Below are 21373 nucleotides of genomic sequence, written 5' to 3'. Positions count from 1 at the left end.
AGAGAGATGGAAAGCAGCCCTCTTTGGGAGATCGCTAGCAGGCTTAAGATTTCTAGAGCAGAGCACAGAACAACTCTCCATGGGAGAAATTAGAGAAGGTTCTTTAAGAGGGATTGACCTCCCTGGAAGTTTTTAAGCTGAGTAAGAAAACGCACACATGTGTCAATGGGGCAGAAGCTATCCTTCTTCCCACTTTTCTTCTTCCCACTCTAGTTTTCCAGGATGGAGTCATTGGAGAGCTCACCAGAAATGCAGATGGGTTTTAAATGAGTGCCAAAGATGACCTATTTATTTTTTAAAAGCTCTTATGCAATGTGTTTTAGTTTTGGATGTGGCAAGACACGAGGGTGTGAGAATTGCCTTAGGCCTCACATTCCTGGGGCTGCAGTAGGAGTTGTGGCTGGGGGTGCCCTTCCTCATGACCCCAAGGCCACACGTGGCTCTGGCAGCTATCGTCCTGGCATCTGAGCTGGGAGACAATGCCTCCCTCCAAGGAATTATTGACGGGCTTTGTTGGCCGGGTTCCCTGGGCTACCAGCAATGGTGGGAAGCTCTGCAAATGAAGAGGGAAGTCATTGGACACAGGTTTCCTATCTGGGCTTGTCTGGAAGATCTTCCTGTTTCAAAAGTCATCTTTTTATGTGTATGTTTCTGATTTTGTGTGTCAGTTCTTTATTTCTTCTAAGGAATGGTCTTTGTCATCTTGTTGCCATTATCATCAGATTATTATGATTGAGCATCTCCTGACTGTGCTCTCTTACCTGCTCTGGCTGGTCCCCTGGGTATCCTCTTCCCCACTGGTGTTCCTTCTCATCTGTGCACTCACTGAAGCTCCATCCAGCCTCAGGCACCATCCCTTCATGAACACTTATTTCCTGCTCTTTTCCTTCCCTGAATACCATCCGTATCGGCAGTCTTATTCTGTGGGTCCATAAGTAGTCTTTCTTCAATTGAACCCTGTTCCCCAGTCTAGAGCACAAGTTCTTTGACAACAGGGACCAAGGGCCAGAGGTGGTAAGGAGATTAACTTTGCCCTTTCATATTATTTGAGATTTCTTTACATTGTGCATGTATAACCTATTAAAATAATTTTTTAAATTTCATTTCCCTTACTGGTTTCATAAATTATAATACATAAACAACAACAAAAAACCCCTTTCATACAGATTCAGTATGGTAACAAATAAAAATCCATGTAGGTTGGTAAGTGCCTTTGGCTCTGCAGGGAAGATAAAAATAAATAATTGTGATAATAGTTAATGAAACCAAACCAAACCTGTCTGGCTGAATGCTAAGAATAGTGGCTTTACTTCATGTGGGGGCTTCCAGATCAATATAAAAAGCCCTACTCCATATTCAAACCTCTGCTATTTACTTAGCTGTTCTCAAATGGGAACAAGCAGACATCAGCTATCAAGTTTCTAGCCTGGAAAAATCCACAAAGGCCACTGGACACAGACACCATGAGGACATCATGCAGACAGTTCATAAAAATAACTTGCCCAACATTTTTGGAAACTGATGCAAGCTGGACTTGTGGTTCTGTCTGTTTCCTTGACTTTAGGCAGTAACAACAGAAAAGAAGCCAGTTACCAGGGCTATGAGAACTTGGATGTTGCAGAAGACAGCTGGTACTCACAACAGGGGGAGTACCAGTCCTGTGTCGCATGAATGCATGGAAAAATCAACCATAATTCACGTGAAAAAAAAAGCATCAGTTCATTCAGAAATATTTATTGAGCACTTACTATACGCTAAGGATTGAAGGAAATTCAAACATATGTCAGTTATTTCCTGGTTTAAAGGAGTTTGACATCTAGTAGTGAAATAACGCTTGTTCAGAACTTATGTATTAGTTTCCCATGAGATGTACAATTTAGCCATTTGGAAGATGGAGACATCGCTTTCAGTGGAATGATCAGAAGAGGCTCTATTAGAAAGAAGGGCACTTTGAACAGATGTATGATTAAAGAGAGATTTTTATTTAAGTATAATGTACACACATAAAAGTATACCTAGAAAGGCTATAGGCGAACTAAGTTTTCACAGAATGAACACACTAGTTCCATAACCAGCACTCTAGTTGTGTAACCACATGGACTATTATCGTACTCCAGGAGCCTTCTTCCAATCCTTCTGGGAGGGAGTAGGATTTTGTTAGATGAATGTAGATAGAATGTTAGTGAAGAAGACCTCATAGGATGTGGAAACTGAAAGGCAGGACCCATGTTTGAAGAATGGCTGGAAGAGTAATTTGTTTGGATTGCCAGCTGGAGAACAGGGTTGGGTCCATGTTGTAGAGCCTTAAATGCCAAGCAAAGGAGTTAGATTTTATTAAATGCTAAAAGTTTTTGAGCAAGGGAGGAATATTTTGTAAGACTTTTAATGATGACTGGTAATTTACTGGTGATGGGAGAGGTGAATCTGGAGGTTGGGTGGCTGGTTGGGAAATTTCTATAATATCCAGATATGGGATAATTTTGGCCCTGCACTGGTAGGTGAGGACAGAGACACAACTGTCCACAGGTGCTATAAAGTGCCACCAAAACCTAAAGGAATGTGCATCTTGAGGAAGAAGGAGGAGTCAAGAAAATTTCCTTCCATAGAACTAATCAAGACAAAATTTAATAATTTTCTCAAGTAGTTCGTTGTTATTTACTTTTTTGTTAAGGACTACCACAGCCTTTGAATGCTGCTTCTCCAAGAAAGCTCTGAAAAAAATTTTTTTACAGTATTTATTTATTTATCCATTTTAGAGAGAGAGAGAGAACGCGTAAGCATGAGTAGGGAGAGGCACACAGAGAGGAAGAGGAGTAGACTCCCTGCTAGGCATGGAGCCCCACACCTGGCCAGATCCCCCAACCCTGAAATCAAAACCCAAGGGGAAATCAAGAGTCAGTTTTTAACTGACTGAGCCACCCTGGTGCCCCATTTACAGTATTTAAATAAAACCGTGAGTTACTCTAAGGAAACTCCAAAGAAAGCAAATTACCTTCCAGACAAAGAGCATCCATTGTTAGTCAGAAACATGGACTGTTACCTTTTCAAATGGGTGCATGTTAGAATAAATATTTTGCTGTGAAAAAGTGACTCCAGCCAAGACTTCTGAAGATGTCATTTTATTTTTTTATTTCTATTTATTTATTTATTTAAAGATTTTGTTTATTTATTTGACAGAGAGAGATCGCAAGTAGATGGAGAGGCAGGCAGAGAGAGACAGAGAGAGGGAAGCACCCTGCTGAGCAGAGAGCCCGATGTGGGACTCGATCCCGGGACCCTGAGATCATGACCTGAGCCGAAGGCTTAACCCACTGAGCCACCCAGGTGCCCTGAAGATGTCATTTTAAAAGCAAATTGTGGGGTGTTGCTCATCCTTCTTTTAAATGATTCTTAATTATCCAAATTTCTGCATAGGATGAATTAACTAATTAGCTTTAATGTATTTCTACAGAAAATGAAAATTTTCTGGAAGAAAAGGCCATGATATGTTTTCCTTTGACAACTTTTTATCACTTTGGCTATGTGGATCATTTAAAAATATATATAAGTTAAAGTATCAAATTAGGCTTTGCTTCTTCCATCAGGTCTTCCTTGAACCCCTTAGACTAGAGAACTTGGCTATCTATGTTGTCTCCTAGCAACTGGGGCAAACTGCATACTTTAGTGATATTACCTGTTTTGTCTGTCTTACTCAGTAGGTCCGAAGCTTCCTGGATGCAAAGGACATAGGGTTATCATTTTTCCTCTGGTAACTAGCAATGCATGGTACTCCTTAAACATAGGTGTAGGTTGAATGAATGAATGGATTGGATTGTCTATTTCAAAGAGCTGCCATGATGAAACAAAATGAGATGAAGTCTGTACAGACTGCTATTAAAAGGCATCTAATAGGTATTACTAGTTAATACTCTTTTGGGGGGCAGGGCAATTATAGCTTAAGAATCAAGAAATATATTACTCTCCGAGTTAATTTATAAACTTTTAGCTGAAATGATATTATTGAAAGCCTAGATTCTGATTGAAAGACCACACTTTTTTTTTTTGAGGCTTATAAATTAATTCAGCAGCTTAAGTAGGGAATATTACAGCAGAGAGGGAAGATCAAGTGGGAAAGCAAAAAAGTATAGCAGACTGTGACCGTATGGAAAGCGCTAGATCTTGTTTCCTCTTCTGTCTGGCACAGCACAAAGGGCTCCAGGTATACTTTTTTGTTTTTCAAAGATTTTGTCTTTCTCTCTCTCTTTTTTAAACCACTGTCTTTACCACTATGTTTTATTGATGCTCTCCTCGTCCCTCCATACCATCTCTTTCTCTCAAAAGCAGCGGGTTTTTCACTCATCAAGTAATTATTGATGATCTAATATTTACTGTAGCGTCTTTCAAAATATGTTCCTCGTTGTTTTTCCATAGCGCCAGCGCTTTATTCCTTAGAGGCTGCTGTTTGTTTCCGGAGTTTCTGATGCGTGCTGTCTCCAGGCACGGGGATCTGTCGGCGAATGGAAGGGAAGTTGAGAGCTGTCGTGTGTCCTTCCCGGGACCGCAAGAGAGGAAGGGAACTGATCTTGGGAAAGAGCACGTGGGGAGGAGGGGGGTGGGTACGGCCAAGACGACAGCCGGCTTTGCCTGGACCCCATGCTCTCTTTCGACCTGAGGCTCTATCACTAAAGCAGAATGGCACCAGTGTCCTGGAGCCTGGCTCTCGCTACGTCCCAGCCGCCGCCGCTCACCGAAGTCACTCGCGCGGCCGAAGTTCAGAACTTTTCCTCCCGCAGGGAGAGGAAGGGTGTTATTAAGTTTGAAAGGGAAGTCCCGCCCTCTTCCCGGATTCTGACTGGTCGGGGCCGGCCCCACCCCCTCCAGGGCCGCGGCAGGATTGGCTGTGGGAGGGGAGTCCCGTCGCCGGCCGGGGAGCGGTGGGCAGCCTGGAGCCCCCAGGTGGCAGGTGGGGCCGGGACCGCCGGCGCCGCCTCCTCCGCCTTCCTGAGGGCTCGCAGCCCGCGCACTTGAAGGTTCGCGCGCGGCAGAGGCGCGCTGCGCCGCCGGGAGCCGGACTGCGAAGACTTGGCCATGAAGAGTCTGAAGTCCCGCCTGAGGAGGCAGGACGCGTCCGGCCCCGCGTCGTCTGGCGCCGCCGCCACCGCCAGCGCGGTGAGTCCCGCGGCCCCTGCGCGTCCCGGGTTGCCGGCGCTGCCTTCCCGAGAGTCGGGGGGTCGTGTGCTCGGAAGCGCGCGCAGCTCTCCTCAGCCTGCCTTCGGCCGTCCCGCTCCATCGCCCGGGGACTCCTTCCTCCGGCCGGGGCCGGGGGTCGGCGCGGAGACCCTGGGGACCCTCCCAGTCGCCGGCCCGGCGCAGCACCCGCCCCTCTCCCCAAGGTCTCCGAGCTCCCGGGAGAAACCCCGGCGCTCTGGGGGCCAGTGGGCCCCCTCCGCCATCCCGGCTTTCTGCGCTCCCCCCTGCGCCCGGCGACCCCGGCTCTTCCCCTCGCCCGGTGTTGGCCCGGCTGCCCACGCGCGCTCTGCCTGGCCGGGCCCGCGGGGGCCAGACGGGGGAGTCGCACCCCGCAGTCCGGGTGGGCCGGGCAGCGGACCCCGCGCCGGCCCGCCGCTCTCCGCACCCTCTGTGGGCCCGGGACTCGGAGGCTGGTGGCGCCGGGGCGGGCGGGGGGGCGGGTGTCGTCGTGTGCGGGCTGCCTTCGCCGTATCACTGGGGAAGTTTGATTTCTGACGGAGGCAGACAGAATCGGGTGGCGATCCTGGAAGCGGAGGTGAAACTGGGGAGTTTGGTTGTCCTTTGAGGCCGAGTTTCACCTGTGGGACAGATCCGTGCGGGACAGGCATTCGCTGGTTCATCTGCAGCCTGGCCTCCGTGTGTGCACGCTAAGGAGCACTCAGGGCCTCTCTTTCGTTGGCAGGAGATCAGAAATCTTGAGAAACAGCCTGACTGCAGATGCTGGGGATTTAGATAATTTGGCAAGTCAGAAGAATGGCAATGTCATCAGCATTCTATAGTATTAAACGTTACTTAACAAGTCGTGAAGGGTCAGAAACGCCAATGAGATGTAATGCTCAAACTGCCCAGTTCCCCTTGGGAGTAATTAAAAAGGACCTTTATAATTAACGAAGTTTACCAAATGATTATATGTGCTTTTTATGAGAATACTAATTAATCTGCTTTTGGTTAGGAGTTAATTCGGAATTGTGGCTTACTCAATTCTGACTTTCTGGGATGATTTTACTTAGACTTAACAGGAAATTGTGGCAAAACTAGGCTCCTTAATTTCCAGTTAAAAAAAAAAAGAGTTGTAGGTGGCATGATATTTGATGATTTGATGTTGATTAATAAAGCATGAAATTATTTATAAGCATATAGGAGAGATTATTTTGTTTCACATTGTTTTTTAGATAATAATTGACAAATGTCGTTTAGTGTGTGAGAGGTCACTGTGGTTGAGTTAATAAAGATTCAGCTTTTTTGTAGTACAGGTTGTGTTTCATTTTTATAAAAGATAGCTTTTTTATATTTATTTGCTGTATTTTCCCATTTTCTTTGGCTTGCACTACAGATCCACATTCCACCTAGAGATTTTTATACCTTAATTTTATCCCGTTTTCTAGAAATGCAGAGTATTTTTTATTGCTATTATCAGCATGCCTGTTTGCATTGTATACATTTGGAACATTAAGTGCATCTCCCTCCACTTAAATCTTAGCACTTACTTAACTGAGCATTCTTTTTCTTAAAATAGCATAAAAATAAAGAGAAATACATAGTATGAAAAGGTAGAACCTGTCGGCTTAGTAAACATGAACATCTGTTTAAGTTAAATACTAGAATAAATTTTGGGAAAAATATTTAAATGAAAATAATTGAGTTGATGACTAATAAAACCAAACCAAGGTAGAATAAAGTGAATGTACAGGAGAAGTAGGTTCCTTTTGCTTTCAATCCATTCCATAATCCCTAATGTCAGATTTGGTCACATGTGTATGTACTGTTGGTGTTACCAGTTGCTTGCCTCTTCCTCCAGGGAGAGTTTAGCATATGCAAGCCAATAGGAATGTAAATATTCACCCTTTATTAGAATGGTAGCACACTGTACTTGTTGTTCTATATCCTTTTTTAAAACTGTAAATAATTAGGCCCATTCAGAGCATCTCCCTTCAAATCCTGCTGTAATATACAATGATGAATAAGCCTGTGTGTATTTCAAGTGTGTGTGTGTGTGTGTGTGTGTGTGTGTGTGTGTGTGTGTCTGTGTCATAAAAGTGGAATTGCTCCGTTAAAGGATGTGGCGCATTTGCAATACTGAAGAATGCTGTTAAATTTCCTTCATCATGTACCCCATGTGTGAGAAATTACTTTTTCCATGCTTGTAAGACCCCACTGCATGTTCCTTTTTTTCATTAACAGTTTATCCTTTCCATTTTTCTGTTGGCTTGTTGATTTTTTAAAATTCATTTGTATGTACTCTATATGAAGGCAATTACTCATTTTGATATGAATAGTATGTTTTCTTAATTGGTTATTTGTCTTATGACTTTGTTTATGGTGGCTTTTGCTATGCAGAAAGTGGTTATTTTTATGCAATTGAATTTGTCATCCCTCTGTGACTTGTATTTACATAGTATCTTGGTCTTTCTACTCTTCAATATTAAAAAGCAAAAAATTCTACCTCCTTTCTTTTAGTTTTTTAATTTGTTTCATTTTTTTTAACATTTAAGTTAAATGTTTGATCCGTATAGAATCTATTCTTTTATTTTTTTTTAAAGATTTTATTTATTTATTTGACAGAGAGAAATCACAAGTAGATGGAGAGGCAGGCAGAGAGAGAGAGAGAGGGAAGCAGGCTCCCTGCTGAGCAGAGAGCCCGATGCGGGACTAGATCCCAGGACCCTGAGATCATGACCTGAGCCGAAGGCAGCGGCTTAACCCACTGAGCCACCCAGGCGCCCTAGAATCTATTCTGATATAAGTTAAGGGGCATATATCTTGCTTTTTTTTTCCTCCCCATGATTACTGAATTTGAATCTTAAAGCAGTCATTTTAATTATCATGGAAATAATCACAATATGCTCCGCACAACTTTGATTTGAGGACAAAAATCTTAGATGTGTATTTCATAAATATTTTTTCTTGTTTAAGCTTATGTATCTGAAAGACATGCGTTAGCAATAGACCGATGTATATATTTTATAGTATGTGAAATACAGAATCTTAACATGCTAAATTATATGTAGGAAAAAATCATTTAAAATAGTCAATACTATCATAGTTTAGAGCTCACGCAACAGAAGTTATGCTTATACACATATATATAAGTGTAGTTCATAATTATCAACTGTGGGTAAAATACAGTTGAGAATTTGTCCTATACTAGCTGAATCTGGAGATAGCTGCCTCTTTTAATCATAAAATAAGACTATTTTTGTTGTTGACATTTATCTTAATTACTAAATTGGAGCTTCAGATTTCTGAAAGGGGTAATTAAATGACTGTAAATGCCATTTCAAATCTAGTCAATTATATGTGCAATTATATGTACAATTATATGTACAGTGAGAATAGGCTATTCCGTTTTCACCTAGTTCAGACTAGGAAAATTGAGTAATTAAAATTAAGGGGGTGTATTTCAAGAACTAGTAGATGTACTGCAAACAAATATTGTAAGCAGACACTTAAACGATCCCTACACTTAACATTTGTAGTGGAGGAAACCCTTGATTGTTAGTTATCTCTGATATGGGAGGCTGTGGTTATTTTTGCTGCCATTTCTCTAGGCTGCTCTGACTTTGGAACAATGAATTCTGTAAATGAGCAACCAAATATGTACAAAAGCATCTTGTTAATGTTTCAGGACCCTGAAAAAATATTGCTTTTTCTAAAAACATTTAGAGTTACAAATATAGCAACTGAAAAATATCTTCAAAAAAATTCCTTTGGTTCCCACTAAGAACAGAAGTTTGAGATGTTTGGGGTGCCTGAATGGCTCGGTTGGTCAAATGTCCTACTCTTGATTTTGGCTCAGGTCATGATCTCAGGGTCATGAGATGGAGCCTTGCATTGGGCTCCCCGCTAAGTGAGATGCTCTCTGTCCCAGCCCCTCACCCTGCCTTCTCAGGCACTCACATGTTTTCTCTCAAATAAATAAATAAATCTTTAAGAAAAAATAGAAGTTCGAGATGTTTAGAAAGCATAAAGGATTATGTTTTGTCTCAGTTGTGGTTTTGAAAATGAGGGTTTTGTGTTTCCCTCTTAGGGTTTGGAGTATGTTTGAAAAGATGTTAATATTATAACAATGATTTTGGGGTAATATAAATAAGATCACAGATCATTATGTTTAAACTCATGATACTTAATTGAGCACTGTTTATTCAATTTAATTAAAGCTGATGCCAACCTTTGATTAAAATGTTTAACTTAAAATTTTATTCAGACAGTTTCCTAGAGTTACCCCTGCCTTGTATTTCTTGTGTTCTTGAAGGAAGATCGCAGTAAAGAAGACCTGTATTTATACTTTTGATGTCAACCCAGGTCATCATGGTGATTTGAATTGCTGAATTTTATTATAATACCAAAGCAGAATGTTTGAGTTGCTTTGGTACATCTTTTGGTACAGGATGGGGCCAATAATTTAAATGATGAGCAATTAATAATTTAAATTCTTTATTTTTATTATTATTTTAGATTTATTTATTTATTTGACAGAGAGAGAGATAGAGATCACAATTAGGCAGAGAGGCAGGTAGAGAGAGAGGGGGAAGCAGGCTCCCTGCCAAGCAGAGAGCCCAATGTGAAGTTCGTTCCCAGGACCCTGAGATCATGAGCTGAGCCAGAGGCAGAGGCTTAACCCACTGAGCCACTCAGGTGCCCCAACAATTTAAATTCTTTAAATAAGAGTGATACAGTGATTATATATCTGTACATATTCTGAAATTTAAAATGATTACTTCAGGAATTGGACCTAGGTAAGCAGTAACCTTATTTAATTTGGAAAACATTTATGGAAAACATAATTTGGACTTAAGAGTGAATTAATAATTAGATCCTTTGTTAAGAAATAGGTAATTCCAAGTTGGAAGCAGAAAATGTGCAAATTGAGCCTGGAATCTTTTGTCCCCCTTGAAAGCAAGGAGACTGTCAAAGATTAGGACTTAGGAGTCAACTTGAAGAGGTTCCCACTTGACCCATGATGGGACAGTTCCATCAACAGTAAGGATAATATGACAGTGTATCAAAGTCTTGAAATCTGTGATTTCGTAATTATGATTAGAAAAACAGGAGGAAGTTGTCACTTTTGGAGGACGCTAGAGAGCTGATGTATTCTTTTAAGAACCAGAAAATAAAGACAAAGAAAGAGGTATGCTTTTCCTCAGGCTAACCGAGTATTTGATGAGAGAAGTTCCTCTTTTATGCAGGGTGTTTTATTCCAGCTAAGAGAAAAAGGGAGGTGGAATTAGTATATCACAATTTTATACCTTCTAATGAATTGATGGATCTAGGGCAGAGACAGTGATTACAATTGGCTACTAATGTCTCAAAAAGAAAGAAAACCAGATGTAATTTATCTCCTGATGGAAATATTCATTACTGCCTATGAATATAGTCTTGCCAAAAGAACCAAACCTGAATATGACAGGCTTCTAGATCTTTCCTCCATTTAATAGAAAATGTAGGGATGGAGGAACAATGGGATGCAATGAGTGTAATTATGATCGTGGGAAATGCTTGGGACAAATGGCCTAGTTTCTTCAAAAATAAATTATAAGAAGAAAAAAATGGGGGAGAAATCTAGAGGTTAAGAGAGACTTAGGAGGGCGCCTAGGTGGCTCAGTGGGTTAAGCCACTGCCTTCGGCTTGGGTCATGATCTCAGGGTCCTGGGATCGAGTCCCACATCGGGCTCTCTGCTCAGCAGGGGGCCTGCTTCCCTTCCTCTCTATCTGCCTGCTTCTCTGCCTACTTGTGATCTCTGTCTGTCAAATAAATAAATAAAATCTTAAAAAAAAAAGGAGAGACTTAGGAGACATATTGATTATAATGATAGACTTCATTTAGATCTTGATTAATAATAAAAATAGGGACACCTGGATGGCTTAGTCTGTTAAGCATCTGCTCAGGTCATGACCTCTGGGTCCTGGGATTGAGCCCCACATAGGGCTCACTGCTCAGGGGAAGATCAGCTTCTCTCTCTTCCTCTGGGTAATGTGGTTGTATGTTTGCAAAGTGTTTTTATCTTTAAGAGAAACATTTAGAAGTGTACTATCTACAGATGAAATGATGTGAAGTGGGATTTGTTTCCAAATAATCTGTGAGTGAGCGGGTAGGAGAACTGAGTAGGGGGTACAAGTTGAAATGGGATTGGTCATGAATTAATTGTTGTAGTTGGCTGGTTCATGATACTATTGTATTTACTTTTTGTGATGCTACTGTATATTCTATATATTCTAAAATTTCTATCATAAGAAAAATCTAGTCACAGCCTTCAACTTTTTAAGAGAGCTAAACAAAAAATAATAATACCTTATGTTAAAACCATCGATAGAGGTGTATATAAATTGCTGTGGGAGCACAGATGTGTAGGGTGGGGTCAGGGAAGAGGCTGGAAAGTGAAGGTGAGCCTGGGCCAGTTGGGCAGTCTGAAGGGCTTTCCAGGCAAGAGAACAGCCAAGTGCAGCGTGGTGTGGGGCTGTGAAATTAAAGAGTGCTCTGAGGGAGCACCAGGTTTGGAAAGGAGCTTTGGTGTTTTGGTAGGGGGTGGTGCAGATGAGGTATGGATGAGAATTTGGATGGGGCATCTGGGTGAAATAGTTAAAAGGAAGGCTTTGCCTTTTTTTTTTTTTTTAAAGATTTTATTTATTTATTTGACAGACAGAGATTACAAGTAGGGGGGGGGAAGCAAGCTCACTGCTGAGCAGAGAGCTGGATGCGGGACTCGATTCCAGGACCCTGAGATCATGACCTGAGCTGTAGGCAGAGGCTTTAACCCAGTGAGCCTCCCAGGCGCCCCGCCTTTTAGTTTTTTTAACCTGAGTTAAAAGTTTGGATTCCTCGACAAGTTTAAATCCTTGTTCAGAGAGATTTCTAATTGGAGCGGGTAAAGTTTCATCTGAAGAAGTTATTCTGTTGATGAGGTAACAAGTTCACCCTTTTCCCCTTCCCCCTAGAATTAGCTAATAGCCAGCAACATTATTATCAGCCCTGTTTAATTTACAGTGAAATGCTTGGTAAAGAAATCTACATCCAAGAATTTTGGACTTAAACATTATAACTCATGTACTTTATCTCTATCATAATGGAGGATTTAAGTATCCTGTTAGGAATCATGCAGACATTTGCCCAGACACCTAAGGAATGTAACAAATGGTTGAAAATTTCCACCTGCCCGAGCTTATTTATGCAAGAGCAATCAAATTGATTTCTGTAGGGAATTTAATTTGCCGAAAAATGTTGATTGAAATGTACTTACTGAAATTGTAAATAGAAAGGTGGACTAATATATGCTTATTGCCTCATTTTCCTAAATCATAAAATAACTAAATGCTTTATATATGTCTAGGCTTAAATATATAACACAAAAATACAGGAATAAATTTACCTGTTGTCCCCAAAACGGTTTCCTCTTTTATATTTTTGTTAGCCTCAGAAATCTTGGCTATTAATGACGTTGACTAATTTATTCCTGAATGATATAGTCTCCAAAATGATGTGCAAATGATGAACTGATATAGCTGAGTTACTAAAGCTCTGGCAAAAGATGCAATATGATGAACTGTAATTACACAATCGAATCAGACCTGCTAAGTGCCCTTGAAAGAGAGTAGGTATGTGACTGAACCCGTCAAGGTAAATGGCTGTCTATTGTTTTAAAAATCTTGCCCCACCCTCCAAAGGGCATACATGGTCAGGGTAGAAAACAAAATACAGTTGAAGATAAAGAATAAAACATGTCCCCATGCCATATCATAAACCACTGCTTATGCTCTTTTTAAATTTTCCAGATTGCCTCTTTGTTGTTCAGTCAGCATTTAATTACCTTGATGCTATAGTAATGATATGTGTGTAATTTATTGAATCATATTTGATTCTAATAACCCCCATATTTAAAATTATAAGTCATTTGAAATGATTGGAGCAGATGTGAATGTCCCATTAGGAATACTAAGTAAATGCTAGTGAATTACTTGAAAAGAAGTTAGTTATAAGAAATCCAAGTGCCCATAGCCAATATTTATTGAGCATGTATGCCCCAGCATTGTTCCAAGTGCTTTACCTTAGCTTACTTAAACCTCACAGCAGCCCTAAGAAGTCAGTACCATTGCCATCATTTTATAGACATTTTATAGATAAATAGTTTACTTGCCTCAGGTGCCATACCTAATAAGTGGAGATCAGGTAGCTCGACCCTGGAACCCATGTTTTTAACTATTGTGAAATGGTAGAATTTCAAATGTAAAGCTATGACATTTGTTCTTATATTGTTTATTGTCTTATATTCTTGAGCTATATACTAAAGAAAATTGGAGGGAGGAGTGTTTAGGGGGGAAGGGAGGCATTTTATGTTAAGTCTCGAAACCAATTTGTGTTCCTTCCAGCACTGTATACAGTTGTTGCATTCACTACACCTTTCCAGTAATATGATTTAGAACATATTCGTCAACTTGATTGGAAAAATAATACAGCTTTAACAAAATACAGCTTTAATTTGTGTTTTTGATTTCTAGGCAGTGTGGACATACATTTCTATGCTTATTGCCACTTTTACTTCTTGTTTTAGGAACTGTTTGTGTTTGACCATTTTTTCCTTTTGATGCCTTGTTCTTGTTGATCTCTGGGTGTTATATCTTAATTTTTGCTACTTGGCTTATTATAGCTTTGAGAGTAGTGTGTGTCTCACTATAGCTGTGTTGCTGACACCTTCCCTTGTATTCCAGTTTTTGTTTTATGTACTTAATTTTGTGATATTTGGTACATTAAGACTGTTGGCTATTTTATATTCACTGTGGAGTGTAAATAATGGTATAAAAGTCCTTAATTTGTCCCATTAAACTTTTGTCTTGAATTCTACTTTGTCATATTATCTGTGATATTCTTACCCGTCTTGCTTTTTTGATTTTGTGTGTGTGTGTATTTGCCCAACACAGTATCCTACAGTTCTTGGTTTTATTTTTTTTTATTTTTTTAATTTTTTTTTTAAAAGATTTTATTTATTTATTTGACAGAGAGAGATGACAAGCAGGCAGAGAGGCAGGCAGAGAGAAAGGAGGAAGCAGGCTCCCTGCTGAGCAGAGAGCCCGATTTGGGGCTCGATCCCAGGACCCTGGGATCATGACCCGAGCAGAAGACAGCGGCTTAACCCACTGAGCCACCCAGGCGTCCCCAGTTCTTGGTTTTAAATATTTAGGAGGATGTATGGGTGAAACCAGTGCTGAGAATCCAGTAGAACTGAAAAGTGGGCTTACTGTCTGGAGATGTGCATGTACAAGTGCGTACCATGGGGTATATACTTTTTTTTGCGGGGGATGATATGTTTTTAATATTAACCTTATTGATAATGTTGTCAGGATTTGACATTACCTCTGTGATAAGGTTTTCCCGTTCAGGTGCACAAATAATTATTTTTTTCAATCTCAGTGACTTTTGGTTCATTTTTTTTTTTTTAACCAGATTGTGAAATAATTAGAGGGAAGAGGGGAAGGATATGTACATCATGCTTTCTAAACTAAAAAAGTGAGGGTATAATTTTTCTTCTAGCTTGTTTTTGTTATTCCATGATTTCCTCATCTGCAGGGTACTTACCTTGTACAGAGGTTGGGGGTCCTTGAAAAGAGTCTCCCGTGGAGAAGCCTAGTTGGTACAGTTGGGTTCTAGTGAGGGTATCACACACTGATCTTTTTAGCCCTGTAAGGGAGGAAAAGCCCACAAACACTTGCTGATTTACATGTGAGAGATATTTTTAATGAGAGCTTTTTTTATGATTCATCTCTTTTTTTAAATGTTGGATTCTTTTTAAAAATTAACATTTTATTTTTAAAAAAAGACTTTATGAAACAGAAACAACATTTGTGGTAGTGGCTAAGTAGATAAAGGTGGAAAATGGAGTGTTTCCTCAGCCTTAGAAAAGCCAAATTGTGGGCCAAAGAATGTCCATTCATAGCTCCTGCAGCCCTGCCTGGGGCAGAATGGAGGCGGGGCAGGGTCTCAGGTCACTTGGGTCTGAGTCTTGCTGCCCCTTTGTGACCTTAGGCAAGTTACTGAAATTTGTTTCCTCATTTGGAAAATGGGATTAATAATTATAGTTAAGAACTCAGTAAATGTTATTTCTCTTTATTACTAACTGAAAAATCTCACTAAGGGTCTTTCCACTTTTATCCTTCATAACCAGATGAACCACAGTCTTTCCTGATCTTTTCCTTTCCCATTTCCAAAGTCTCTACAAGAGACTTTTAGATTGAGATCTTCAAAAGACTATCTACTCTAGCCTCTTGCGCAAGAGGTGTCTCTACTTTTCATTTGTTTAAAAAAAAAAAAAAAGTTTCTTGAAGGCCTAGGCTGAGCAGGAGGGAATGAGAAGCAGTGGAAGACAAGAGGCTCAAAGTATGGTGGGGGAGTTCTATAAACAAAGTCATAACTGATGTGACAGGGGACTGTTCCAGTCTCCGGCTGAGGAGTTGGTGAAGGTGATTTTGTTTTTGTTTTTGTTTTTAAATAGGATGAGTTGCTGTTGCTGTTTTTTTAAAAAAGTTGAGGGGAGATTCACAGAACGTAAAATTATTTATTTTATTTATTTTTAATTTATTTTTAAAAAATATTTAATTTATTTATTTGACAGAGAGAGGGCATAAGCAGTGGGGAGGGGTGTGGAGGGAGAGGGAGAAGCAGAGCAAGGACCCCCATGCAGGGACTGGATCCCAGGTCCCTGGGATTATGACCTGAAGCCAAAGGCAGGTGCTTAATTGACTGAGCCACCTTTAGTGCCCCTAAAATTAATCATTTTAAAGTGAACAGTTCAGTGGCATATAGCATGTTCACAGTGTTATGTAACTGCCATCTCTGTCCAGATTTAGAACATTCTCATCACCCCAGAAGGAAACCCTGTACCCATTAAGAAGTTGCCTGTGTGATCCGGGAAAGGATGAAACTGCTCTCCCAGGCAACAGCAAGAGCAAAAGGCGTGAAGTGAAGAGCCCTGAGTTGGGGGAGAGGGTAGTTGGTTTGCAGCTTAGCATTGGTGAACCCTAGAATAATAGGCAAGGGGATGGAGTAGGAGATAGGAGGGGAGATTGGGGCTAAATCTTAGAATGGCTTAAAATATGCCATATTTTCAGAGTGTTGAACTTTGTCCTGTGTGTTCAGAAGTTGGGAATCACAGGATCAAAGGTCTTCTGGGTTGATTACTTGGTAGCTCTGTTCAGGATCTTGAAGGGGTCAAGCTTGGCTGCAGATGGCTGGTGTATGAGGCTGCTACCATAGTTAGGCAGGAATTTGTGAGGGCCAGAATCATTCTGCAAGGGACAGAGAGGAGGGCACCATGAGAGAAACTCGAATATGAGCCCCAGAGAAGTTGTGACTTGTGAAATTCACACATGGTCAACAGATTAGAGCCCCTGCCTGCTGGCCCTGAGCGAGCCCCACTGAGCCCCCGGGGCGTGCTGCAGTGTTGCGGAGGTGCAGTCCCTGGCTAGAGGTAATTGTGTTCTAGAACACCACCTGTGTCTTCTTGTATGCTAGCACGTTAGCCTTGTTTTCATGTGACTTGCTGTATAACCAGGTTGGATGTGTAGCTCAATGTTCTGATGGTGTTGCTTGCAAAAATATTTCTGAAAGTTTAACTTACGTTGCTAATAATCATAAACACAGATGTTGAGTATATATCGAATTTGTTTTCTCCAACTTTTATTATGAAAAATTGAAATAGAAAATTAGAAAGAATAGCACCGTGAACTAGGATCTGCCTGCTCAATACCTAGATTCAATATTAACATTCTGCTGCATTTTGCCCTATATATGTATATGTATATAAAGATAGAAAATAGACATGCATTTTTCATTGAGCCTTTTGAAAAGAGTTGTAGACATTATATTTTACTTTTTAATACTGTAGCATCCATCACTTAAGAATAAGACATCCTACTTATCTATAATATAATAGTGATATTTTGAACGGTAGGTTTTATTTATAGATAGGAAACTTAGGCACTATATGACTTATGAGGTTGAAGCAAAATTGGAAGATATAATGTTTTCCAATTCCTTAGACTCCTTTATCCTACATTGTACATGATAATACTTTGTCTCAAATTTTAGTAATATTAATGCATTATTTTGATCATTTTTGTCACATTCCTGAAATGCTCCTGCTAATGGTTAGTATTCTTTTAAAATGATTCACTTAAAAAACACTGAAATATTGATATATTTATTTAGAAGGAAACTAGATGAAGGATAGAAAGAAAAGAGAGTTTTAGTGGCCCTCTGGGATGTAGAAATTATCTCTTAAAGATGAGCATCTCTAGGGAAGGAGGAGTAATAAAAGGGAGGGGACAGGTGGGAAGAGGAGGTTGGTGTGCAAGCACAAGGCTGCAGGCAGGGTGTGAGTACTGGTGCTCTGCCTGTCTGGTCTCTAGATTGATCCAGGGATCAGGGCATTGGTGCTGGCTCCTCCTATTGAACCTTTTCTTACTTTTCTTGTCTTTTTTTTTTTTAAAGATTTTTATTTATTTATTTGACAGAGAGAGAGAGATCACAAGTAGGCAGAGAGGCAGGAAGAGAGAGAGGGGGAAACAGGCTCCCTGCGGAGCAGAGAGCCTGATGTGGGCTCAATCCCAGGACCATGGGATCATGACCTAAGCTGAAGGCAGAGGCTTAACCCACTGAGCCACCCAGGCGCCCTTTTCTTACTTTTCTTTAGTTGGGATTCTTTTATTACTCTTATTTCTCTCTCCATTCTTCAGGCTCCACTGCTATATCTGTCCCTGCTTGCAGGCTGATCCTGAATGATCTGAAACCTTAGGAGGACCTGTCAGTAGACTGTCCTTGTCTCAGGGAGGTATCTATACCGCATGCATTGAATAGATTATACTGACTAAAATGTCAATTTCAGTATTCTGCCACTATGTAAATACTTTCCTGTTTGTGGAATGATTCTTTTTCTTTTCTTTTTTTTTTTTTTAAAGATTTTTTAATTTATTGGACAGAGAAAGACACAGAGAGGGAACACAAGCAGGGAGAGGGAGAAGCCGACTCCCTGCCCAGCAGGGAGCCTGATGCAGGGCTCCATCCCAGGACCCTGGGATCATGACCTGAGCAGAATGAGCTTAATGACTGAGCCACCCATGTGCCCCAGATTTTTTTTTTTAAATTCCCTTTATAGGGAATGATAATTTGTTGAAATTCTTAATTAAATAATTATTAAGTCATTAGAATTGAAGAATGCACATTTTTAAAAAATCATATATTCTTTAAGTATTTACTGTATCCCAGACCCTGCATTGCCTATGGAATGTAAACACAAAATTCATAATCATATTCAAGATTATTTGGAGTTTTTCTTCAGTTCCTTTTCTCTAAGCTTAACTATCACCTGGAATGATATTTTTTAAGAACATAATACCATTTTTGGGTGGACAGTAGCTTATTGAAATACTTAAATTCTTGTATGAACATGTAAATTACTAATGTGTCCAATATTTTATTTGACTACTAAATAAATATTCTAGTTCAGAATATTAGTTATATGGCCATTTATTTTTTTGTATTTCTTGTAGCTTTGGGTTTTTTTATTGGTCTATTTCATAAGAATTTTTATAAAAATCAGTGCTTTTCTTTGACAAATTATGATTTTACTTTTCCTTATGTAAATAAAAAATGTCATGCAATTTTAGAAGCATCTTCCATTTTAGTGTCCACACCATTTAAGTAGAGATATTCTTAGGCAAAAGATCGGGAATAATAAGATGTCAGAAAATCTTGGTTTGAGTCCAGGCACTGTTATTGAAAAACTCTGTGACCTTGGGCAAATTAGTTTTTTTTTTTTTAAGATTTTATTTGTCAGAGAGAGAGAGAGCACCCACGCAGGAGAGAGCACAAGCAGGGGGAGTGGCAGGCAAAGGGAGAAGCAGGCTCCCCCTGGGATCACGACCTGAGCCACCCATGCATTCCCTTGGGCAAATTACTTTTAAGTTTCAATTCTTTCTCTTGTTAGATGGGGATAATTTTACTTGCCTTTCTACCCTACCAGAGATTTTAAGTACTAAAAAAGAATGAAAACCTTTTGGAAGCTGTAGAACAATATAAATGGAAATGTAAGCAGTGGTTATTATTTGTCAGTTAAAATATTACATTAGTATTTGTTAGGTGTCCCTAAAGTTGTACTGAGCCAATTCTGAAAATACAGAAGATGTTGCTCACTTCTTGATGAGATGAAGAGTCATCTTTATTATTTATTTGTAGAATGGAAAGATCTGAATTCTAATTTGAATCGCTTTTCCTATTTATTGCATGAGTGGAGAATAAGAAGAGTACAACTTTTGTTTTGTACAAAGGAGTTTTGAGTTGGTTAGCTGAATAACACACTTGACAGGGAAAAATCTTTGTAAGTTTACAAAATGCCTATTTTTCCGCACTGAACTTTCATTGTAGAGCAGCACAATGAATGAGAACCTTGCAAGCTGTAGAAAACATGACACTTGTGCATTTGATAAGAGGTTAAGCTATGTCTGGTATTTTATATTCATGGCTGTTAGGAGCTTCTCATTCTGTGGTGTCATTCACAGCTATCAATGTGTTCTTTCTACTGGTTAGTATCAATAGGGAGAATCCTGGCTTATTTTGCTGGAAACCAGTCTTTGGAATTCTGTTGAGAGACACTCTACTTGTATATATTTGCCACTGTGTAAGTTACAATTACTCTGAGACTTAAAGTTTAAGCAAAAATCAGTTCTACCAATATTTAACAGACTTTTTTTTTTTTTTTTTTGGTCTTAACACTTTTATTGCCTGTACTCATTTTCCTGTGACTCCTAAGGACAGTTACCCAGCCTCTTGCAGACTGCCCCACCTTGGGTCCACTGTCAACCTCCTGGCAGGCTGCAGGCAATTTTTAGCTCAAGAGCAGCTGAGATTTAGAAAGACTTCTTTTCCTTGGCAAGGAGGGTGAATTTTCTGAAGGCTAACAAACATATTTATGATCTGTTACATTGTACTTGCATTCAACACATATTTATTTATTTAGCTCCTACTGTATGCCAGGTTCTTTTCTTTTTCCTTCCTTCCCTTCTTGCTTGCCTGCCTGCCTCTCTTCCTTCTTCTTCTTCTTCTTCCTCTTTCTTTTCTTCCTTTCTTTCTCCCCTCTTCTTTTTTCTCCTCTTTTCCCCTTCCTCCTCTGTCACTAGATTTTTGTGTTGGGGATGGGAACGGTCTTATACCAAAATCAGTTAGCTGACTCTAGCCTGATCCTTAGTTATATCCTTAGTCCTAGGTTGTTTTTTTTTTTTTTTTTTTTAAGATTTTATTTATTTATTTGACAGAGAGAGAGATCACAAGTAGGCAGGGAGGCAGGCAGAGAGAGAGGGGGAAGCAGGCTCCCCGCCCAGCAGAGAGCCCGATGTGGGGCTCCATCCCAGGACCCTGAGATCATGACCTGAGCTGAAGGCAGAGGCCCAACCACTGAGCCACCCAGGCACCCCCTTAGTCCTAGTTTTTAATGAACTTTTGTGGAATAATCAGTATATGAGCTGGTTTTCCTTTTCTTTCTTTCTTTCTTTTTTGTTTTTTAAGAGATTTATTTATTTATTTATTTGACAGAGAGATAAGAGATCGCAAGTAGGCAGGGAGGCAGACAAAGAGAGGGGGGGAAGCAGGCTCTCTGCTGAGCAGAGAGCCCGATGCAGGGCTTGTTCTCCGGACCCCCAGATCATGACCTGAGCTGAAGCCTTAACCCACTGAGCCACCCAGGCGCCCCTGGTTTTTCTTTTGGCTCGTTTACCTCCTCTAATCTTTATATCTAGAATGAAACTGGAGTTTTGTGTTGTAGAAATTGCCACTGGATTCAGAGTTCTTTGCTTCTCATTTCCCCAGGCATTCACTATGATTTGTCACTTAAGTGGCACTAACCTTTATTTCCATTTTTATGGTTCTTTATTTCCTAAATTTCAACCTCTTGTTGGAGTAGAACATTGGCCCCCCAAAAGGTGACAGTTTTGCAAAAACATCTTTCTGTTTTTAAACCAGGAGAAAATTCAGTTCTTTTTTTTTTTATTTAACCAATTTAAAAATCTGTATTATTTTATTTTCTCTCCAAGTTTTAAAATAACCTTCACTTTATTTCTTTAATGCATTTAAATAATTGATTTGTAGCATTTTAGAATTGGAAAGGAC

The 21373-nt window shown here is 40.0% G+C and overlaps 1 protein-coding gene across 1 annotated transcript in view; it reads left to right on the top strand.

Moving 5' to 3' along the window:
• Window positions 1-4867: 4867 nt before the first annotated feature.
• Window positions 4868-21373, top strand: part of UACA (uveal autoantigen with coiled-coil domains and ankyrin repeats) — a 92216-nt gene continuing 75710 nt past the window's right edge. Inside the window, exon 1 of the mRNA XM_032342596.1 lies at window positions 4868-5148. Within this exon, the coding sequence (XP_032198487.1) occupies window positions 5068-5148 (81 nt within the window). The 5' untranslated portion in view covers window positions 4868-5067. The remainder of the gene's footprint in view (window positions 5149-21373) is intronic.

This window comes from Mustela erminea, chromosome 5 (assembly GCF_009829155.1).
Source record: "Mustela erminea isolate mMusErm1 chromosome 5, mMusErm1.Pri, whole genome shotgun sequence".
Lineage (NCBI taxonomy): Eukaryota > Metazoa > Chordata > Mammalia > Carnivora > Mustelidae > Mustela > Mustela erminea.
This window is presented reverse-complemented; position numbering and strand designations above follow the sequence as displayed.